Raw genomic sequence first — 23386 nt, forward strand, 5'->3', positions numbered from 1 at the left:
GTGAGCCTTAGTTTCGTCGGACAGGTGTTCTGTAACAGCAATTATTGCAGACGTCTGACATACGTCACGTTACAAAAAAACTAACCGCGCGGAACATCAGCGTTGTCTTGTGTGAGCGGCTGTCGTCTGCCGGTACCACGTGGTTCCAGAGCGGGGAGACACACCTACCGCGTCGCTGTGTAGATGGTGCTCGGCATCATTGATTGAACTCTTAACTTCGACCTTAGTCTATACAATATAAAAGCTCCCCCCGCGTCTGATTCTGCGCAAATTCCAGCGAGACCTGCATTTACTGTACTCATAAGTTTATTCGTTTATTTTGGAAGGTTTTTTTTCTTTCTAAATATTTTGCTTTAAAGTACCGTATTTGTGCCAGCGAGGATTTGAACTCTGACCCCTCAAGATGTGTGACGACGATATTGCTGCTCTGGTCATCGACAATGGTTCAGGAATGTGCAAGGCTGGATTCGCTGGGGACGACGCCCCTAGGGCGGTGTTCCCCTCCATTGTGGGGAGGCCCAGACACCAGGTACAGTGTGTGTTTGTTTAGGACTATAAATAATGTATTGTTATATATAGTTTAAAAATCAGTAAAGTACCCTTACGGTCCATGGCGCAGATGGAGTAGAGCTCACCTGTTTCAGTGACATTTATGGCATATGAACGAATAGTGTGGTAAGCGCTATGCCCAGCCGCCTTTACTTTCCCTTAATTGAGCTGGGATCTGAACTCGAGACTTACGGGTTAGCAGTCCACCGTTCGACCTCTCCGTCCTATTATTTTATGAATTGGTGCCCTTTCGGGGGTCGGCGTGGTCGAGTCGGTAAAGCTCATGGTTGCTAAACCGAAAAGTCTCGAGTTCGCACTGGCAGATAATTCTCGATCCCCTTCAACACTAATAATTAAGAACGAAGAAGAAGAAGAAGAAGAAGGTTCCCTTTCAATGTGAGGACTATCCTTCTTCTTCTTCTTCGTTCTTAATTTTTTAGTGTTGCAAGGGATCGAGCCTTATCTGCCAGAGACTATTAAAACAGCATGTTTTACCCAATTGGGAGGATATAAATAAGTAGTCAAATTTATGGTAGGGTAGGGTAGGTAATATTTACTTAAGGTCCCTATATGAATATGTATATGCCTTTTGTTTATATGCTCACTGCTGCAGTATGTGTATGTTTTTAAATGCTTCTTCCGTCAATATTTTAATATACGTCTGTATCGTTCACCAAATAGTGGGTCGGCGTGGTCGAGTCGGTAAAGCTGCACCGAAAAGTCTCGAGTTCGAACCCTCGTTAGCCTCCAAAATCAAACAGCTGCTGCCCTGTAGCTTGTTCTTGGTTGGACAAAGGCTATAACCAATTGACACGCTTACTTAATTGTGTTGGAAGGGAACCCCCTTCCAACACTAAAACTAAGAAAGCAGAAGTTCACCATATCAATAGAGTAAATTTGTTTCGCGATACACATCTTTGTATCTTTTAAATTCATTTTTTTTCTAACTTTATATAATCTTCCTGAGAGAAAATAAAACTGTGTTGCTCCAGTGGTCTGTTTGCGTGTATAAAACAAGCAGCTAATTTAAACAAGAATTTTGCAACATGCTTTGCATTTATTTTTGCGCCTATGTTTCATAATTTCACTGGCTGCCACTTTTTACTATATTAGTAGCAAATGAATTTGCATTCTGAGTATGTAACCAGTTCGATTTTACACCCCCCCCGCCCCCCCCCCCACCCCACATACACACACGCACACACACACCTATAAACAAACCGTTGAATTTTTTTCCAAAGTGAAATGTACACGTTTTAATGTGTAATGGTGAATAATGGTGTGCGGTAATGGTAATTGTCGTTACTTGATGTATTCTACGCCTTGTGTTTTATATAATCAAAAGGCGTTTGGGCAAAAGCAAAATCGAATCCGCCCTGGGCGCCGAGATGTGTAGCCCACTCCAACAGTCGAGACACTAATTGGTCTTTTGATTCCTGCTGAGTCAGCGGTCACGTGACTTAGACTTGACGTCCGCTCAATGGTGTAAAAATAGAAACGTCTCCTGTAGTGTCATAGAAACACTAATGTCTCAGTAGCGTGGACAACAACTGACCGTGTGTCAAGCAGAACTGACCACTGGTGTAGGTGTACGTCAACTTGTAGATGTCACTGTGGTAGTAGAGTCACCTTCACATGGAGTGGTGTGTTGGATGACAACAAAGTGTGTAGTCATGCCTAGTCATGAATAACTCATTACTGTGTGTGTATGTGCGGTGATTGGGGGGGGGGGGGGGAGTTAGTGATCCTTCTCTTGAAATCATTAACATTACTAATTTAGGAAATAATGTTAAATGCACATTATTACAAAATATAACTTTGGATCTAATGATTTTAGAATACTCTCTCTTTCGTGCTCTCTCCCTCTCTCTCTCCCTCTCTCTCTTTCTATCTCTCTCTCTCTCTGTGACTCTATGTGAGTCATATAAGTTTGTACTGATCATTGCTCATAAACTATAAATTATTTTCCCGTTCGTAATATATTAACGACATTCTGCAATTAGCCCCCCCCCCCACTCTAACAGACAAGTGGTGCTGCTGTCTGTTATTTGTCTGTTGTTGTTTTTATCACTGTAGGCAAACTGTCCGCGAGGTGAGCTATCGTTAGGTGCCGGTTGGCTCCTTTGGTTAGGTGCAGGTTGGCCCCTTTAGTTAGGTGCGGTTTGGCTCCTTTGGTTCGGTGCAGGTTGGCCCCTTTAGTTAGGTGCGGTTTGGCTCCTTTGGTTAGGTGCAAGTTGGCTCCTTTGGTTAGGTGCAGGTTGGCTCCTTTGGTTAGGTGCAGGTTGGTTCCTTTGGTTTGGTGCAGGTTGGCTCATTTGGTTTAGTGTACCATGTCAATATCTACCAATGTTATTGATCTTCAGTTCTTAACGTGACGTTTTTTAAAGATAATTTCTTTTTCCAGCCCCCCCCCCCCATCCCCTCCGGTACGCCCATTTCCTATTGTCACACGTCATCACAATAAGCCAAACCCCTATCCCCCTCCCCCAAATCACGATAGATTACAGTGGAGATTTTTTTTTAAACACATGACTAGAAAACAAGATTTAAAACTATTTGAATTTGTTTTTTGAGTTTTTACTTCCATGAAATTCGCAAATGCATTTTAAACTTGGTTAAAATACGATGGGGAGGGGAGATGCCTCGCCAGTTAATGAAATAAAGAATAAAGTGCTCTGTCTTCACATCCTACTTTGTAAGAGGATATGATAACGTTGGAGTTTTGCAAGTTTCGTACAAAAAAAATTGTTTCACTGAAACAGGAACTTCCACTAGAGATATGTTGAAATGTTCGCAGCACGATTTCATTTTATTTTGTTTTAAATTTTTAATAATATAATCTAAGATTCTAAGTGCAATTGACAATTGCACAAGACGTTTTCAACAACATTAAAAATATTCTGGTTAACAGGAAGTAAAATTTATTTTTCAAAGAAACCTGCATTGACATTTTTTTAAAATATATATATAAGATCTAGGCCCCTTTTGACTGGTCTATTGTCTATTGTTAAGTCGATCAAAAGTTTTGTTTATTAAAATTTAAATCGTGTAGACACTTAAGGTAAGCATAGCTAAAACTTCCAGTCAAAAACGTTCCTGGTTCCAAAATATTCTTCCTGGTGGTCTCTGTATCTGAAATTGTTTTGTTACATTCTGCTTCCTGGTCCTGTTTTTAATTTGCCAAGAACTGCGTCATTGGGTTTTTTTTTCTATTTGTTTCTCGGCAAACTTTTCAAAATGATTGAGAAAATTTTAATTTCAAAACATAATGTGTCTCTTTCAATTGTCTTTTAAATTTCAAAACTGGTTCCTAGCGATTCCTGAAACTGAAAATGAGGCTTTTCCGTTATGATTAAAGTTTAGACAGGTTGGGTAGGGGTTTTGTCTCAATATCGATGTTGAATCAAAGTAGATCAATAAAATGCTAGAGACTTTGTGAATTGATTCAACTAAAAAAAAAAACAAGTCAAAAGAAAGCACAATGTAAATTTGCCAATCCACGTGCGATCCCGAAAGTCTCAAGTTCGGATCCCGGGCTCGAATTTGTAGGACCAGAGTTTCTTTCAGGCATTTCTTCGGGGGGGGGGGGTGGACGACGGAGCGCCCACTCCCAGCCCCCAAAGAAAGTATACCGCCCCCCCCCCCGAACGAAATAATAACGAAATGGAATATATATAGAAAATATATACTTTTAACAGTGTCCGCCTCCACCCCCCCCCCCCCACCCCCCGAAAATTTCAAGGTCCCCCGGAGAAAAAAAGTCTGGAAGAAACACTGCGTAGGACACCTCAGTGTCACATTAGGGAAAGTAAAAACGGCTGGGTATAGTGCTGACCACACTACCTTCATATGCCGAGGTCGCTGAAACAGGTGAACTCTACTTGACCTGCTTCATGTACTAGAAAATGTTAGTGATAATATACGAGCGAAGGCTAATTAAGTAGGCCAACATAATATGGCACCAAATATTTTACAAATCGCTTTAAATGACATTTATGCACCGAGGTAGAGAGTACATTTTTCGGTTACAACATTAGACACAAAATCATTTACAGCAGTTTAACACATAACCCAAACAGTGTTTCTTTCAGCATTTTTTCTCTGAACGGGGTTGGGGGGGGGGGGGGCATTTGAAATTTTTGGGAAGGGGGATGGCGGACTAAATTTTAGGGAGGGCGGAAACTAAAGAAACTCTGAACCCAAACCTAACCCGTTTAACTTTATTGTGCTACACAGAAAATAAGTCCAACACTACTCAACCATTTTCATGTTCAATGTAGCCCTAGGTGTGTACCTACTGTGTGTGTGCAGGTAAGTGCACACCTGTTGTTGTACCTTCATAAAATTATTGCCGCACATTCCACCTGACGAGCCTCCCATCTGTCACACGCATCATCCTGCAATGTTTTCATCAGACGCAAACATTCCATTTTTCTGTTGTTTTAGTTTCTATCAGGTCCGACCACTCCTATTTTACCATTCATTTTTTGTGTGTGTTCTCTTGGTCGGCAAAGGTATTCAAAAATTGCTTCCCTTAGAAATAAATCTTCGATAGTGGGCGGACTGATATAAGAATTTCTAATGTGTTGGTGTTTAACTTAGGGGCGCGTGAACTAGATACGGTGGGATGTGGGTGGACAGATTTCAGCGTATTCTCACAGGTAGGTTTATTTGCCGACCTGAAGTTTGATGCGTGTAATATAGGCCTGCCAAGTTGCAGTCATTAATAGACCAAATTACAGGCGTTATTAGACTTAATTACAGGCGTTAAAAGACCAAATTTCGGGTTTTAAAAGACCAAATTGCTGACGTTAATAGTTCAAATTACAGGCGTTAAAATACTAAATTGCAGGCGTTAAGAGACCAAGTTGCGATCGTTAAAAGCTGCAGGCAGTAAAAGAGAAGTTTCAGGTATTAAAAGACCAAGTTGCGATCGTTAAAAGATCAAGTGGTCGGTCTAGAAATGCCAAGATGCGACCCTTAAAAAGAAGTCTAAATCGAGGGCGTTAAAAAGCCAAATTATGCCCCTTAAAAGGCAAAGTTATGGGCTTGGACTAGACAATCCCTCGTTCTTATCGATTGGACATACCCATATGTTCATATACCTGGTGCCCGATGATTATATTTTAACATATTAGGCTGAAATCGATATAGGTGCTAGATAAAAAAAAAAATTGGTTTTAGTTATGACTCGTGTTAGACTGGAGAAATTATGTATTCTTTTAATAGAAAACTAGATTTACGAATCGATTTTTTTTTCAAAATCATAGCATTAAATGTCAACACCATTACAAATGTCAACACCAATACCATCGCAAATGCCAACCACCATGACAAATGTCAACAATGACCATCCAACCACGGGTAAAATGCGAACTCATGCACCAGTAGCTGTGCAATCAGCATTAGCCGCCTGTGCGAAACTCACTTTCACCACGCCTTCATAATCCTCACTAATTCAGGTGCCCGGGAGTTTTGGGCAGACGTGTAGACAGTTATTGATTTACTGTCTAGGTGCCAGTCGACAGGGGGAAGACGCTAACGTCACGTGCACTCATAAAAAGCTGTACGGTCACATATATTCTTAGCAATAAATAAATAAAAAACGACGTAAGGCAGAAACGACAACTAGAAACAGGGCCAGTAACTTGTGGCATAGGAAATGTATGCAGGGCCATACAAGATTATATCAGTTTGTATGGGTAAAAACTTGCCTCTAATGAACTGAGAAAAGAGAATAAATCAGATTTTTACACATAAAGCATTTAAACTAAAAGATAGAATACAGTTCAGTATCGCTTCCTAAATATATCAGCGTAATTTATGTGTAAAAACTGTAAAATAGCAAATTTTTTGTTTGTAAAAATGTGGGTGTTATCAATTTACGTATTTACTTTGCAGTGTTTCATCTGCGTTTTGTATATTAAATTATTAGAATAAAATCAAATAGCATCCGAACTTTTTCTAAATTTCGCCATGGAATAGCTTCCTCTAAATTCCTCTTGCATCTCTTTACAGACTAAACCAACCCAAATCATAAACGTAGTCCTAAGCTTAACATTGATATGGTGCGACCATATATACAGGAAAAAATACTTTTACCAGTGTCGTCGTCCGTCCCGTCCCCCCCCCCCCCCCCGGAAAGTTTCAAATGTCCGCTCGGAGTAAAAATTCTGAAAGAAACACTGGGTGCGACTACGACGACTGTAGTCACCAAAAGCGTATGGATCTCAAGCAATGTCTCCATAACGGAAAGTGCATAGTTCGTTCTGTGGACATGTATTTCAACAACAACATAAGGTGATCTACACGCTGAATATATCTACTAGTATTACTATGCTACTGTGCTGTTTCTGTGGCCCTTAGAGGGAAGTCACTCTAATTGCATTGTTAAAATTGTTTATGACTTATTATAACAAACATGTTTACCAATATACAGCCTGTGCACCTATCCAATAAAGTACACTGTACAGAAGTGGGGAATGATAATGTGTTAAGACGCCCACGACTAGCTTTAATGACATTGACGCACAGGTAGGAGCCGGGGTGAGGGGGTAGAGGGGGCGGGGGTAGAAACTCCTCAAACGACACATCTAAATTGTAAGCGCCCACAAACCATCGAAATCCAGGTCAGCAGGTCACCGACGGTGGATTGTTGAATAAATAATGTTGAAGAAGTTAACGCGAACGTTGAATGAATCATGAATGGCGAACGACACGGGGGTTTTAGGTAAATTCTTCGTGCTTCAAACACCATCACATTTCGATTTTATTGTGTTGTCAATTTAATAAGTAGTTTAAGTAGGCCTACTATAGTGTCAATGTTATCAAACAATATACCAGTTTATCTAATTGTTTTTAAATTTAAAGGACAAAATATAAGACTATATTTCGCTTAGTATCATGAAGTCAGCTTTCGTTAATTTAGCTAATTAGTAGTGGACAGATTTAATTCTTTTAAGTTTTAAATAATTTTATAGCCACGACATAACAGGTTGGTTAAATTGGCTAAACGAGTAGGGTGTGTTCAGCTACTACGTGATTGCAATGACAATGAATCAACTGACTTTAGGGGAGGTTTAAGAACTAAAATCTGATGCGTTACAAAACTGATAGCAGAAGTCAAAACAAAGTACTGAGCAAGCACATTAAAATAGAACAACCTTCACTGTTGTGATGTCATCCGCAATGGAAATATAATCTCCAAGCGGCAAGTCGGCCGGTATGTCACAACATGAACAATCCCGACCAATCAAATGGCGACGTGTGTGAATTATACGACACATGTAGTAAACATTTTCGGGGCTGTGGAGAAAAAAATAACCATATTTGGTCATGTTGGTGTGATAGTGTACTAGGTCGTTCTATTTAAGTTCCGCGTCATTGCGGAAGTTTCTTATCATTGAGTCCCACGTTTTAAGACCTAGTAGGCCATGTATTAAATTCTTTCGATTCAATGAAATGGGCTGTATTTTATGTAGCCCTATTTGACAGAACTAAAACCGTGGGGCCTTTTAGGTTGGCACATTCAAAGTGGATTTTCCTTAAGGCATCTCTTCGAGGGGAGGGGGGGGGGGGGGCATCGATCCCAACCCCCGAAACACACCTACCGCCACTCCCCCCAAAATTAAAATAATGTACCACTGTCCGCCTAGTTCCAGAAGTTTAAGTTCCCCTCCCACCCCCCACCCCTTAAGAGAAATGTCAGAAAGAAACACTGATTCAAAGAAGGTCAATAAGTGTTTCATAATACCCGGTTTAATTTCATTTTTTTTTTAAAAAAAGCACCTCTCCCCCACTCAGTAAATCTTATTGCAATTCCGAAAGTGTGCGTGTTGTGCAATATTTACCCCAAACTGGTTATACCATTCTTATTTGCAGTTTCGTTGAATGTTCCTACACCGTTGGATTTGTTAAATTAAAAATGAAATTTTAAATTTATTAATGAATATTTTATATGCAGCCAATGCCTCGCCCATTAAAGAAACCCAAGATCTAATTTAAACATAGGAAGATCGATCTAGAAATATCGATAGGCTAGAGTTAATGCTTGCGAGCGAGGGGAATGTCGGCAAGATAATTACATCGACGATATATTATTAAATCGGATAATAAAGAACCAATCCTGAGAGAGGAGGCGTTGGTGGGGGGGGGGGGGGTCGGGCTAATTACCTGTCGCTGGCATCATGGGAAGTCTTCAACACATTTTTAAACTCAGCATCTAACTGAATGTGTGCCGTTTTGCCTAAAACATCTTTAGACACAACATCTAACTGAATGTGTGCCGTTTTGCCTAAAACATCTTTAGACACAACATCTAACTGAATGTGTGCCGTTTTGCCTAAAACATCTTTAGACACAGCATCTAACTGAATGTGTGCCGTTTTGCCTAAAACATCTTTAGACACGGCATCTAACTAAATGTGTACCGTTTTGCCTAAAACATCTTTAAACACAGCATCTAACTGAATGTGTGCCGTTTCGCCTAAAACATCTTTAGACACGGTCTATCTGAATGTGTGCCGTTTTGCCTAAAACATCTTTAGACACAACATCTAACTGAATGTGTGCCGTTTTGCCTAAAACATCTTTAGACACAGCATCTATCTGAATGTGTGCCGTTTTTTCCTAAAACATCTTCAGACACAGCATCTAACTGAATGTGTGCCATTTTAGACTTGGCAGAAGCCCAGACACATTTGGCATGGATCATTTTAATGTGTGTGTGTGTGGGGGGGGGGGGGTAAATGGCGACCAACATTGCTGGGGTCATTGGTAGGCTTCCTGCCATTACCACTAGGCACATGTCAGTACCACTAGGCTTTCTGTCAGTACCACTAGGCTTTGTCAGTACCACTAGGCTTTCTGTCAGTACCACTAGGCTTTGTCAGTACCACTAGGCTTTGTCAGTACCACTAGGCTTTCTGTCAGTACCACTAGGCTTCCTGTCATTATCACTAGGCACATGTCAGTACCACTAGGCTTTCTGTCACTACCACTAGGCACATGTCAGTACCACTAGGCTTCATGTCAGTACCACTAGGCACATGTCAGTACCACTAGGCTTCATGTCAGTACCACTAGGCTTTCTGTCAGTACCACTAGGCTTTCTGTCAGTACCACTAGGCATATGTCAGTACCACTAGGCTTTCTGTCACTACCACTAGGCTTTCTGTCAGTACCACTAGGCATATGTCAGTACCACTAGGCATATGTCAGTACCACTTGGCTTTCTGTCAAACCACTAGGCTTTCTGTCAGTACCACTAGGCTTCATGTCATGTCAGTATTGCTAACCTTAATGTCAGGTACCGAAGGCTGTATGTCAGTCTCGTTAGGCTACATGCCAGCAGTGCTAGGCTTATTTCAAGTACTTCTCGAATTCATGTTGGAAAAACCATATTTTCATATTTTCAATGGTTATCTCAAGTCCTGGTAGTGTTGTGGGGCAATGTATCAGACCGACTGGCTTGTTGTAAGCAGAAAACACACAAACAGCACTGAGCTGTCACAACACGTGACAAAACAGGGCTGTTTATTGTGCTGGTGACACACAGGAACTGATATCTAATCTCCATCCTGTGGACTCGGCTTCTAATGAAGAAAAAACAAAATCAAGATTATCAACAACAAAATCGCGATTAGGAAAACAAAAGCAAATCGTGATTAGGAAAACACAAGCAAATCGTGATTATGACAACAAAACCAAATACAGACGTAGCCCCTTGTGAGACAGTGCAAACATCTTTGACCGACCAACGAATTTTAGAGTGTGTCACAGCTTGCGAGATCATGTCGTCCGCCTTGCTACTAAGTTACTTCCCTTATTTGGTTACATCCATACTCTCTTTCGTTGAAGGAGCTTTTTTTTCAGATGCCACGCCCTTCGCGACTTAGTGGACTCCATTGGAGAAAATCCAAATGTTTTACGACACAAAAATTAAAGTACAATTTTCTAAGATTTAAAGTAAAATAACTACTAAAACTATAAACTTTTTGTATGTGATGTATTTAAAAACGTGTAAAAAAATGATAACATGTATATTATGTACGTTGTAGTCTATAATAAATCAACAAGAATTGTGAGTCCAGGGGTGGCTCTTTAGAGTCTGAGTTTAAGAAAAAAGGTGGTCAAGGATAAACAAACAAGGATGGTCGATGGCACACCAGTTTAGCTTAGGCTAGCAGATGGCCAAATGATAAGCGGACAAATCCAGATCTTAGAGTTCTAGACTGACCGTGTTTTGAACACGAGACATTACCAGTTTCTTGATGATCCTTTATATAACATATTTGTTTCAACGCATGTCCAGTCGGCTTTTTATAATGTCGGCCTTTTTCTTGTCGGCCATATTTCCAATCGGCCTTATTTCTTGTTCGCCTTATTCCCCGTTAGCCTTATTCCCAGTCGGCCTTTAGTCCATGTCGGCCTTTTATCCAAGTCAGCCTTTTGTCCGCAGAAAATTGTGATTTAAATTCAGATCTTCAATATAGAACATAAATGCATATCTTCATTTGTGTTTGTGTGTATTTTAATCCTCGTTTACATTTTCCCTTTACTAATACAAAATCTAATTTTTTCGGGAAAAAAGTCAATAGATTTCGTATAAAAATAAAGATACCGTGCGAAATAATAAAAGGAAAACGTTTCGTGTTTTTGTTTTTGTTTTTCAACCCCCCCCCCCCCCCCCCCCCCAAAAATGAGTCACTTGCCTACTTGTTGTCAAGGCTGTAAATCTTTGATGTACTGTGTGAATCATACTGGTGATTCGAGAGTATTTACCCAAAAGCCCCTGTTAGCCCCTCCCTCCTCAAAACAATCCCGACACACTTTCCTATTACTCCAAATAAAATGTGTCACGATCACATAGCCTACATACACTATATATATATATATATATATATATATATATATATATATATATATATATATATATATATATATATATATATATATATATATATATATATATATATATATTGTATGTTTATGAATATATTATACTTGTAGAAGCTTACATCTACTTAGTTAGGGATTAGTAGTGGGATCAAAGGGACACCACTGTGATAGCTAATGGAAAACAAAAGAGTGCTTAAATTGGTGACCACCTAGCGTCTTGTTATTGTTCAGCCCCTTGCAGCGTCCTTCATGTCTCGGGTCTAGTAACAAAGATAAAACAAAAGGTTGTAAAAGTACGCAAAATCAACACGCGGTTGGTCAGGTTTTGTTTTGTTTTGTTTGTTGGTAGATATGTTTTTGTATATACATGACAATCGTGTTTTCTTAACACATATAAATGTATGATCTGAATCTCGTACATAATCAATATCTGCCTGTCAGCTCTTTTAAACATGGGCGCTAACATAAAAAAATATTTTCTTCACAAATTGTGGAGGGGGGAGGGGGGGGGAGAGTAGATTAAGTCATTAAAACTTATGATTGGATTTTGTCTTTGTAATGAAGCTTGGATGCTGGGCCAGAATTAAACTTCCAAATATTGAGTAACTCATCGCCTCAGTAGAAGACCTGTAAAAATATTTAAAAATTAGGACGAAACAAAATTCGTAAAAGAATTGATGAAACCGCTCGTCTTCGTTAACAAGATGATCAACCAGTACCTAAATATGTATATGGTGTACTGGTGAAGCTGTATGTACTATATGTTGATGTAGTTGTATGTAGTATATGTTGATGTAATTGTAGGCTATGTGTCTGTGTCATTGTATGTGGTATGCGTTGATGCAATTGTATGTGGTATGTGTTGATGTAAGCGTATATGTTATGTGTTCATGTAATTGTATGTGGCATCGGCTGACGCGACTAACGTCCCCACCAGCCAGTTTTTGCACGATCGATTACCCTGGCTGTTGCGAATATTCTGGAAATTATGACTCACACTCGACCTCCATCCCACCCTCACCCCTACCCCCCTCAGTCTAGTTTATTGTCATTCAAACGGCATCTGCCCTCCCCACCACAGTCGTCAATCCTACCCCCCTCGTTTATTCTCCCCATCATAGTGGTCCGACTGATGCACCCCACATCAAAGAGACCCTGTCTTGACCCTACCGGAAATTGAACATAAAAGCCCCCTATGCCCCCCCCCCCCCCCCCCCTAAAATGGATATTCTCTTTAAACCGTTTTATTCTAGTTCGTAAATATTCAACAAACACTCTCCCGAAATATCCTACAAATATCGCATTTTCCATCATCAACAAAATTGTCACAATTTTTTTTTCTTGCCACTTGGTACTCTTTTCACGTTTAATTGCTAAACGAATGATCTAGAAGGTTGTTAAGACGGGGGTAGACAAAGGTACAGAATATAGTCCAAGTAAAGACAGAACAGACAGAACCCAACGGGATCCGAACCTACCATTACACACGTTGAAATATCACTTTATGTATATATTGCTATTTCAGTTACAACGCCTGCTTACACCTCCTCTACATGTTAAGACTGGGGTAGACTCAGTTTGGCTCATGGCCCTTCTCTCTTGTTCTCTTCGGGTCATTTTTCCAGACAATCGATATCTATTCTCATGAGGTTTTTTTTTTTTGTAATTAATTAGATCCCTGATTAGCGCTCATCACGTTATCTTCTATCTGTAACGTATTCGTGCTGGCTAAATTAAACTCCTTTGTTATTCATTACATTACAACGCAGCACAGTAAAACGAAAATATTTTTTTTTCCAGGGTGTGATGGTTGGTATGGGACAGAAAGACAGCTATGTTGGAGATGAGGCCCAGTCCAAGAGAGGTATCCTGACACTGAAATACCCCATTGAGCATGGTATTGTCACCAACTGGGATGACATGGAGAAGATCTGGCACCACACCTTCTACAATGAGCTGAGAGTTGCCCCTGAGGAACACCCAGTTCTTCTCACTGAGGCTCCACTCAACCCCAAAGCCAACAGAGAAAAGATGACACAGATCATGTTCGAGACCTTCAACTCCCCTGCAATGTACGTAGCTATTCAGGCTGTTCTTTCTCTGTATGCATCAGGTCGTACCACTGGTATTGTCTTGGACTCTGGTGATGGTGTTACCCACACTGTCCCAATCTATGAAGGTTACGCCTTGCCCCATGCTATTATGAGATTGGATTTGGCTGGTCGTGATCTCACTGATTACTTGATGAAGATCCTCACAGAGAGAGGCTACAGCTTCACCACTACAGCAGAAAGAGAAATTGTCCGTGACATTAAAGAAAAGCTCTGCTACGTTGCTCTTGATTTTGATCAGGAAATGCAGACCGCTGCTACGTCATCTTCTTTGGAGAAAAGCTATGAGCTCCCGGATGGTCAAGTCATCACTATTGGTAATGAGAGGTTCCGCTGTCCAGAGGCTGAATTCCAGCCCTCGTTTATTGGTATGGAGTCTGCAGGTATCCACGAAACCACCTACAACTCCATCATGAAGTGCGACGTCGATATCCGTAAAGACTTGTATGCCAACACTGTATTGTCTGGTGGTTCCACAATGTTCCCAGGTATTGCCGACCGTATGCAGAAAGAGATCACTGCTCTTGCTCCACCAACAATGAAGATCAAGATCATTGCTCCACCAGAGCGCAAATACTCTGTATGGATTGGAGGCTCCATCTTGGCCTCTCTATCCACCTTCCAACAGATGTGGATCTCCAAACAAGAGTATGATGAATCTGGCCCGGCAATTGTTCATAGAAAATGTTTTTAAAATTATGTATTCAATTTAAGTTAACTATCTATCCGCAATAATGTTAATCAAAATCTCATATCCTGTTATTAGTCTTGTAATCTATTTGTCTTATTTATTTTAGAATAATTTTATAATAAACATTTTTGTATCATCCTTTTGTACTATAAGTTGCGTGCCCCAAAAAAAAAAAATTAATGTGTGCTTTATATTTGTACACCACTTCATGAAAATAATCACTCGATTTCTTTTTGATTTAGATTTATAGAACCAATATTAATACTCCTCAATATCTTAACCATAATATGAAATATTTTATAGCACTACATGTTCCTATATTGAAACCCAGACCTTGTCGGCTATTTACCATATAATTAACTCTTTATAGCACTATTTCGCCTATATTTAAGCCCAAACCTAGACGCCTACCCTGAAGTATTTTTACAGTTTGTATAGCGCCGGTTACAACTGGGTTGTGATTAACATCATTGGTTGATGTTTGCTGTCTGTTGCTGTAGTGTGTGATGCTGTGTTTTTGTCGAGCTAACCCAAGCAGTACTGGTACAGGATCTAGTGTTTTAAGTGGTACTAATTGGTACCCTGACACCAATTGTTGTCTACGCCACAATGATGTCATTATTTTTTTAAACAAAACACAGTACTCACACAGTGGTTTAGTATATAACCTACATTTGATGCACAATGCAATAAAGTCCATGCACACCAAGTTAAAACTAACATTCAATGCGTTGATCAATTTAATGTTTTGTTATTTAGACTATTCATCCAAGACTAAACTTAAATGCGTTGATCTGTGTAATGTTTTTGGTATTTAGACTACACATCCGAGACTTAAATTAAATGCGTAGATCTATTTAATGTTTTGGTATTTAGACTACGCATCCAAGACAAAAATTAAATGCGTAGATCTATGTAATGTTTTGGTATTTAGACTACGCACCCAAGACAAAAATTAAATACACAGATCTATTTAATGTTTTGGTATTTAGACTACGCACCCAAGACAAAAATTAAATACACAGATCTATTTAATGTTTTGGTATTTAGACGCTTCTCGGTCACATACTTCACAAGACAGCAGGAGGCCAATGGTAGATTAATGGTGTGTTGCTAGCACAAGGATGGGTTTGTTTTTAAGTGGAGTCCAAAACTGTTTCCGGGTCATGCAGTGGTTGAAGTACTTTTTTTTAAAGCGACCTACGGCCAGCAAGCACTTTATCAACAGTGCCGATATACATTGTCTATATGGCCTTACTTATTGAGTGTATCCTTAATTTATACAGGCATATGGCCACATCCGGTTTTTTTTTTTTAATCCACAATATCCATTGTTAGACTCCGGTAATTGTGCAAATAACTTCGGATATCATTGTGTAGTTTTTAAACTAGAAAAGATACAACGTGGTTTTAGAAGATTCCCAAAATGTCATATAAATGAGTCTTCTGTCCCATATTATATAGGTAAGAAAGCTCTTTAAGTCTTAACCCCCTCCCCCCCCCCCTCTATCTGGCCCATTCCCTAAAGCATCGCTTATATTTGAAATTGTAAAAACAATACAATTAAATTTAAATGTGTAAACACTGCAAGTTTTGCTGCCTGTCTGTAAAGGCAACTTTCCCCTAGCACTTTTTATCTTATTGCTTGCTTTGTTTTTAAATAAACAGAAATTGAAGTGGAAAATCATGTGATAATATATTTCTTTAATAAAACTGCGAAACTTTTTTTTAGTGTGACGACACTGGTGTGGTAAACGTTTCGTGTCACGTGATTACATACTTCACAATGAATGGTTGGTTTTGCCATCACCTTACTCAGCTTTAAACTATTGAATCAAGTCTATTACAATAAAATGTTTGAAACATTTTAGCGAGTTTGTTTTATTTATTTGCATGTCGTTCAGAAATTAGTGTTTCTGTTTTGTTTTTTTTAAACGGTCAGTGTAAATACCGAAATGTAACACTCACAGTAACACATAGGTCTCACAAAATAGAGAATTTAGAAAAAAAATATCAGGTATATTGACTTGGTATCAACTAGATCTAATAGTCAGGCTTGAAAATAGCAAGTGGTAGCGTAAAGCTTACAACTTTGCTTGTTAAAAAAACCACTTCACGGGTACTGAAAACACAAGAACGAAGAGATATCGAATTTAAAGTGCACGCCATTTCATTATTTTATAGTGTAGTCACTGAGTCTGTGACATCTAGTGTCTAAAATGGTATTTTCTAAATCCTACCGAGTTTGGTGAATTTTTACGGTACACACGATGAGTTGACAAACGCATCCTATTGGAATAATAATTTTACCAGAAATATCAGAATTGCCCTCTAATAAAACAAGACAACGTTTCGAGAACAAAAACTGAATCATTGACATCTTTAAAGACACATATAGACTTGACAAGTTTAACAACAACAACAAAAAAAAAGGTTTGTCAGCGAGTTTTATCCAAGGGGTACAATAAATAACTTATCACACAGTCCCAGGGGTTGGGTGGATTAAGATAACCAAGGAGACTTCACTGATGGGCCAGAGATCAAACCCGACCACTAACACGGGTCGGTGTCATAAACATAGGTCATTTAGAGGCACGTTGTATCGTGTGGTGCTAAGGCACTTGATAGAGTAGTGGTGTTACGAGACCTGCTGAAGGCTATGGTGATACATTACCTTCTAAAGTAGAGGCTATGGTGGTATATTACCTGTTAGTAGAGGCTATGGTGCTACATTAGCTGTTAGTAGAGGCTATGGTGGTACAGTACCTGTTAGTAGAGGCTATGGTGCTACATTAGCTGTTAGTAGAGGCTATGGTGGTACATTACCTGTTAGTAGAGGCTATGGTGCTACATTACCTTCTAAAGTAGAGGCTATAGTGGTACATCTATATACTACTAAAAGTCAACTTTGTTTACATGTTTGAATATTTATTTGTTTGCCTGATCGAAAATTGTGATATGTTCGACTCTATCTGGAAAGCTGTAAAATGGTATGCAGGTAGAGAATAATTTTTTAATGCAGACAGACTGTTGATCACAAATTTATTTAAAGACGTTAATTAATTTATTGATTTATTCCTACGCAGAATAACCCATTTTTTTTTTAAATGTTAAAACCTTGACTAAACTTTGTGGGAATAGTGACGTCACAGGTTTTTGTTTACTCTTTAGTACAATAAAATGGCGGCGTCTATTGAAGAAAATTGTGTTCCCATTCAAAAGTTTAACGCGTTCTAAATCTAATTTTCTGTCGGTCATAACTTTAACAATACGTCCGTTTGCTGTATTTATTACGTTCCAACACTTATATCAATTTTCAACTGTCTTTTTCATTTAGTTTTACGATAAATTTCTCTAGATCTAAAGATCAGCTATCGAAGGAAATTTATGAATCTAGCCTAGATCTAGATCTAGCCTAGATGTAGGTCACTAGATTCAATGTAAATTCTACATCTAGAATCTATTTCAGGCCTTAATTATTTTATATAAATCTTTGTTTGGCTTATTTAAGATAAAATTTAATTTGAAAGTTAGTACTACTAGACTTATTTTTAGATCTAGATCTAGAATCTATACGCGTAAATCAAGTTGCATAAGGAGACACATAGTATAGTATAAAAATTCACTTGTGACGTTACGAGTAAATAGCTAAAATGGTAGCGTAGTCAGCTCTCATGCAGGAGGCACGGGTTCTAGACCAATATGTCAATGAAATTTTTTTTTTCAATTTTTTTTTTAGATGTGAATGATAACGTTGCCTATCTGAACTTGGCAAGATACAGGGCAGGTGAAGTAGAGTTCATCTGTTTCTTTGTCCTAAGCATATGAAAGGATAGTGTGGTCAGATACATGCTCGGCTGGAATTGTTTTTTAAACGATAAAAACATGTTGTCTGAGACTTGGCAGGACACTGGGCAGGTGAAGTAGAGTTGAGTAGGTCACCTGTGACGTCAGTTTATGAACGGATAGTCCGAAATCGGTGTTTTCGGTGTTTTTAAAAGATAAAAAACATATATTTGAATGTGGGGTCTGTTTTTTGTGACGATAAGTGACACTGCAGTAGCGTACCGAGGAGGGGGGGGGACGGTAGGGGAGGGGAGGCGGGGGGTGGGGAGGGGAGGCGGGGGGGTGGGGAGGGGAGGCGGGGGGGGAAGGGGGGGTGGGGAGGTGGAGGGGGGAAGGGGGGGGACATATGTTGGGGCGCCAAAATGGTTTGGAAAAATAAATTGATAGGTTGAGGGGGGTTCAAATCGAAAGTTTGAGTGGGGGGGGGGGGTGCACATCAAAAGTTTGAGGGGGGGGGGGGGGTTCAAATCGAAAACTTTGTCCCCGGGCGCCGGGAAGGGTCGCTATGCCTCTGAGTGACAGACGTGATGTTTTTTGATGGATGACCCCCGAAACCCACAGTTATCCAACGGATGACGGGTATTCTAGTTAGCTATTAAAGTAGAGTCTATTCTACATTACCTGCTGAGGTAAAGGCTATGGTGCTACAATACCTGCTAAAGTAGATGCTACGTTTCTACAATACCTGGTGAAGTAAAAGCTAAAATGCTACTTGACCTGGTAATTTAGTGTCTACTGCAGTGTTTCTTCCAGACTTATTTCTCCGGGGGAGGGGCACTTGATATTTTCGGGGGGGGGGGGGGGGGGGCAATATCCCCCACAAACACACACGAAGAGATGGCTGGAAGAAACTCTGGTCTACTGTATTGAAATAGTCAAGAAATCAATAGAGTGGGACAATTTTGTGTGTCTTGTCCAGCCTACTAGAAGAAGTGTATATATTGCGTACATAAAACATACTGGATAACTTTTAAATGTGTTTACTTTCACTACCTTTGATTGTCTTCGCTAGTTGGAGTTGTATTATGGGTGGTTGGGTTCAATCTATGGGTGGTTGGGTTTAATTAATGAAGTCATGTTTTGATGACATTGACAAATGTGGCGGCGATTGAGGCGTCATGCTCTACATAAAACTAGCTGGAAAACCTGTTTCGGGTACAAAGGTAAGGCAAACCCGAGAAAGAAAAAAATAATTAGATAATAAACTATGCTTGAAAATAAAGGACTGCTAAAGTGTTGAAACTTAAATTTAGTTGGACTAAGAACTATTAACACAAAAAAACAGCGTTATCGCCCTTTTTTGTGTTCTATTCTAATCAATAAAATATGGGATAGTGGTTGACCTGTGTTAAATCATTAGCGCGTATCGGGCCGTGGAATTGTGGAAGACGGGGGGTGGGGAAGGGTCACAAACACCGTATTAACTACGTCTATGTCTGCAGTGAACCGTGCCAAATGTGCTCTCGTGTCCCTATATGGCGCGTTTTTTCAGACCGCTTGTCCTGTAGGCTATAAAAGTAAGCGTCCTATCCGGACACCGCCATTCGCGACACAGATCTCCCTGTTATCACACGGTCATACTTGTTCATTTCGTGGACTTAACCCAGCTCAACAGAACATCATGTCTGACGAAGACGTAGCCGCTCTTGTAGTTGACAATGGCTCTGGTATGTGCAAAGCCGGTTTCGCTGGAGACGATGCTCCAAGAGCTGTATTCCCTTCCATCGTTGGGAGACCCCGTCATCAGGTAAAAATTGATTTTAACATCTCGTTTTTTTTAAAGTTTCTTTAGTCCGCATTACAAAAACATAAGTAGATCTAGTAGCCATTTCATAAGCAGCCTACCGGTATTAAAAAAAAATCTAAACTAAACATTTACTTAGAATTACTAGCTTTACTAAATATGTAAGTATTGTAAGACTTACAGAAATGAACATTTTAGTTAAATGAAAGTGTACGAGCTTATAAGTCAATATTAATGTTAAGAAATCTGTGTTTCTATTCAGTTGTAGAAAGGTTAGATTGTGTTAATACTAATTAGACCCTCATAATGACGACCTCATTAGGGGTAGTCCATGAAAGATAATCACTCATAGAAGAGGGGTGGGGGGAGGGCAGATTTTTGTGTACGACGAAAGTACGGAGGATTGTGAAAGTGTATAGACAGTGTTTGAGATTAATTCCTAGTGAAACCGTAGTAAGTATGCCAAGACAAGCTCTGTTAGTATTTTAGTATCAAGTTATGACATAATTATTTTAGAGGGGAGAGGCTATACGTCTGAAGACAACTGACTAGCTAATTTTTTGCTTCTTCAATAGCAATAATTTTCGGCGGCTTTTATCGCATGTTTTATTAAGATAATTCTTAAGACGTTTGAGGTTAAAAAATTATTTCAAGCAAAACTTTAAAATCGATGTCTACTCGTCTGCAGGGTGTGATGGTTGGTATGGGACAGAAAGACAGCTATGTTGGAGATGAGGCCCAGTCCAAGAGAGGTATCCTGACACTGAAATACCCCATTGAGCATGGTATTGTCACCAACTGGGATGACATGGAGAAGATCTGGCACCACACCTTCTACAATGAGCTGAGAGTTGCCCCTGAGGAACACCCTGTTCTTCTCACTGAGGCTCCACTCAACCCCAAAGCCAACAGAGAAAAGATGACACAGATCATGTTCGAAACCTTCAACACACCAGCTATGTACGTAGCAATTCAGGCTGTTCTCTCTCTGTATGCCTCTGGTCGTACCACTGGTATTGTCATGGACTCTGGTGATGGTGTTACCCACACTGTCCCAATCTATGAAGGTTACGCCTTGCCCCATGCCATTATGAGATTGGATTTGGCTGGTCGTGATCTCACTGATTACTTGATGAAGATCCTCACAGAGAGAGGTTACAGCTTCACCACTACAGCAGAAAGAGAAATTGTCCGTGACATTAAAGAAAAGCTCTGCTATGTTGCTCTTGACTTTGAGCAAGAAATGCAGACCGCTTCAACATCATCATCCCTTGAAAAGAGCTACGAGCTTCCTGATGGTCAGGTAATTACCATTGGTAATGAGAGGTTCAGGTGCCCAGAAGCTGAATTCCAGCCATCCTTCCTCGGCATGGAGTCTGCAGGTATCCATGAAACCACCTACAACTCCATCATGAAGTGTGACGTCGATATCCGTAAAGACTTGTATGCCAACACTGTATTGTCTGGTGGTTCCACAATGTTCCCAGGTATTGCCGACCGTATGCAGAAAGAGATCACTGCTCTTGCTCCACCAACAATGAAGATCAAGATCATTGCTCCACCAGAGCGCAAATACTCTGTATGGATTGGAGGCTCCATCTTGGCCTCTCTATCCACCTTCCAACAGATGTGGATCTCCAAACAAGAGTATGATGAATCTGGTCCCTCTATCGTTCACAGAAAGTGCTTCTAAACACGTTTGACTGATTAGTTAATGTTTTGTTAAGACTCAAAGTATCACTTCCATTAGCTGGTTGTTGTGATACCGTGAAATGTATATCACCAAACATGATCAGAACATTTCACACCAGTCCCAGTTCGTCAATCACGTGACGCGAATCAAGCACCAACCAATTCTGACTTGCTAGCTTTAACACTGCAAGAACTTTTCAGGAGAAAAATGTTCAATTTCTTTTATTACTTTTTTAACTGTGCATGTTATTTTATGTAATTTAATCATGATATGCTTTGAACCTAGCAAAAACAAATTTATAATGGCAATAAATACATACTTTATTTTCCTCACGTTTAAGAATATTGTGCATTTATTTTACTTAAGCTACAATAGTATGTACATCAGACGTATGTTAATAATTGTTTGAGTAATAATGGTTGGTTACAACACAATTAATTACCAAACCTACTTCTAACAAGCCATACAGTAATTTTGAAAGGCGGTTTTCAATGCTGAGTTGGTTTCTAGCGCCCAGGGCAAAGGCAAATAGTTCCCCCCCCCACCCCCAGTTACCTGTTGTCATAAGTGCTTAAGTGTGTCCTTTCAGCTGGCTACTATAGTGACCAGTGGTAAAATGTTGATTTATCAATAGATTGTATCACTGCCAAGAGGCATCGAGGACCCTCAGTACGCCACTGTTCTATTTTTAACCAACCAATCGCTACTCGTTGGCTATGGTTCTCCTGCACATGAAAGCATTAAAAAAATTGTACAAAAATAATAGGCCCGCGGCCCTGTGCGAAAATCGAAACTCAAATTGAATTAAGGGACGGCCACTCTTGGTCACACATCCATCACTGACGTATTTTGGCGAAATGTCTGCGCGTGGCCTTCAGATGAACTGACGGGAAAGGTGGGGGGGGGGGGGGGGGGGGGTGATTTTTTTCTAATATAGTTTTACAGTTGCTCCTCATGTAAGAGGCAAAAATAATCATAGCGTCCAAATCGTGTCATATTACATAAGCAACTTTTGAGATGTCGTTAAATGTGTTCATAATATTTCAATGTAGTCTATAGAGGCTACATCGCACATGATTAAACGACTATTTTAGAACCAACCACCCAGATCATGGGGACCGAGTGGCTTCACATTGCTAATCATTGCTATAGATTCACTTCGCCGAGATGCAGATCTGGTTAAATTAGATAACACCTTTTATTTTTCTTCCAACACATGGACCTCTAGACGGTCGTTGGTCCCTTTTGTGTAACTGATTTTTTAGTATAGATGTAACTTTTATCATAGTAAGCTCACCCTACCACACTTCTACACAACCAAAACATAGACATTGGTAAAAGTATAAATTTCCTATATAAATTCTATTTCGTTTGGGGGGGGGGGCGAGGTGCCTGAAATAAACCCTGCTTTTAAATGCAATCCTCTATTCTACTCTGTTTTCCGTCTTTCTCCGTGCCTTTCTCGCTGTCAAACCTGTCCATTCCCTGATGTCTTCTCGTGTCTTCTTTTGCCTGTCTTTTTTTTTTGCCAATCACTGCACCTTATCAATTATTTTTAGCTAAACAATTACCTATCAGTCTAATACATTATTTCCCCACTTAAATATTTCCCATATTTTCATCACCCCCCCCCCCCCAACAAACACACACACACACACATCTGCAATCTTTGGTCCTGTTTTATTCCCAAAAACGTGCCTCGTTTTTTAAGCACGAAGCCTGTACTCACATTTCAAAACAATGGAGAGTCGACTAGGCTACTTTGTTTACTTTAATTTGATACGACACAATACACGCGTACAAGCACAGTACTTGCGCTGGTATGTTATAAACAGGCTCAGAGGCGTAGCGAC

General features: G+C 39.8%; 1 protein-coding gene across 2 annotated transcripts; it reads left to right on the plus strand.

Moving 5' to 3' along the window:
• The first annotated feature begins 388 nt into the window (after positions 1–388).
• On the plus strand, positions 389–21865 carry LOC131932017 (actin, cytoplasmic). 2 transcript variants are annotated; one of them, XM_059288897.1, is made up of 3 exons: positions 389–529; positions 13249–13993; positions 20797–21865. In XM_059288897.1, exons 1-3 carry the CDS (start codon positions 404–406, stop codon positions 21531–21533), a joined length of 1608 nt encoding a protein of 535 aa, XP_059144880.1. In that variant the 5' UTR covers positions 389–403; the 3' UTR covers positions 21534–21865. The 2 variants fall into 2 exon arrangements, with proteins under 2 accessions (XP_059144880.1, XP_059144879.1); XM_059288896.1 differs by lacking the exons at positions 389–529; positions 13249–13993 and adding an exon at positions 19495–19843 and having other exon boundaries at positions 20529–21865.
• Positions 21866–23386: the final 1521 nt, after the last annotated feature.

Source organism: Physella acuta, unplaced genomic scaffold (genome assembly GCF_028476545.2).
Source record: "Physella acuta isolate Inbredline_101_S28 unplaced genomic scaffold, ASM2847654v3 ptg002075l, whole genome shotgun sequence".
Lineage (NCBI taxonomy): Eukaryota > Metazoa > Mollusca > Gastropoda > Physidae > Physella > Physella acuta.

Excerpts from the sequence above, each read along its gene's own strand:
- LOC131932017 (XM_059288897.1), top strand. The coding sequence starts at position 404 with ATGTGTGACGACGATATTGCTGCTCTGGTCATCGACAATGGTTCAGGA. Across the intron at positions 530-13,248 it reads TGGGGAGGCCCAGACACCAG|GGTGTGATGGTTGGTATGGG; the intron begins GTACAGTGTGTG and ends TTTTTTTTCCAG. Across the intron at positions 13,994-20,796 it reads GAAGTGCGACGTCGATATCC|CTATGTACGTAGCAATTCAG; the intron begins GTAAAGACTTGT and ends TCAACACACCAG.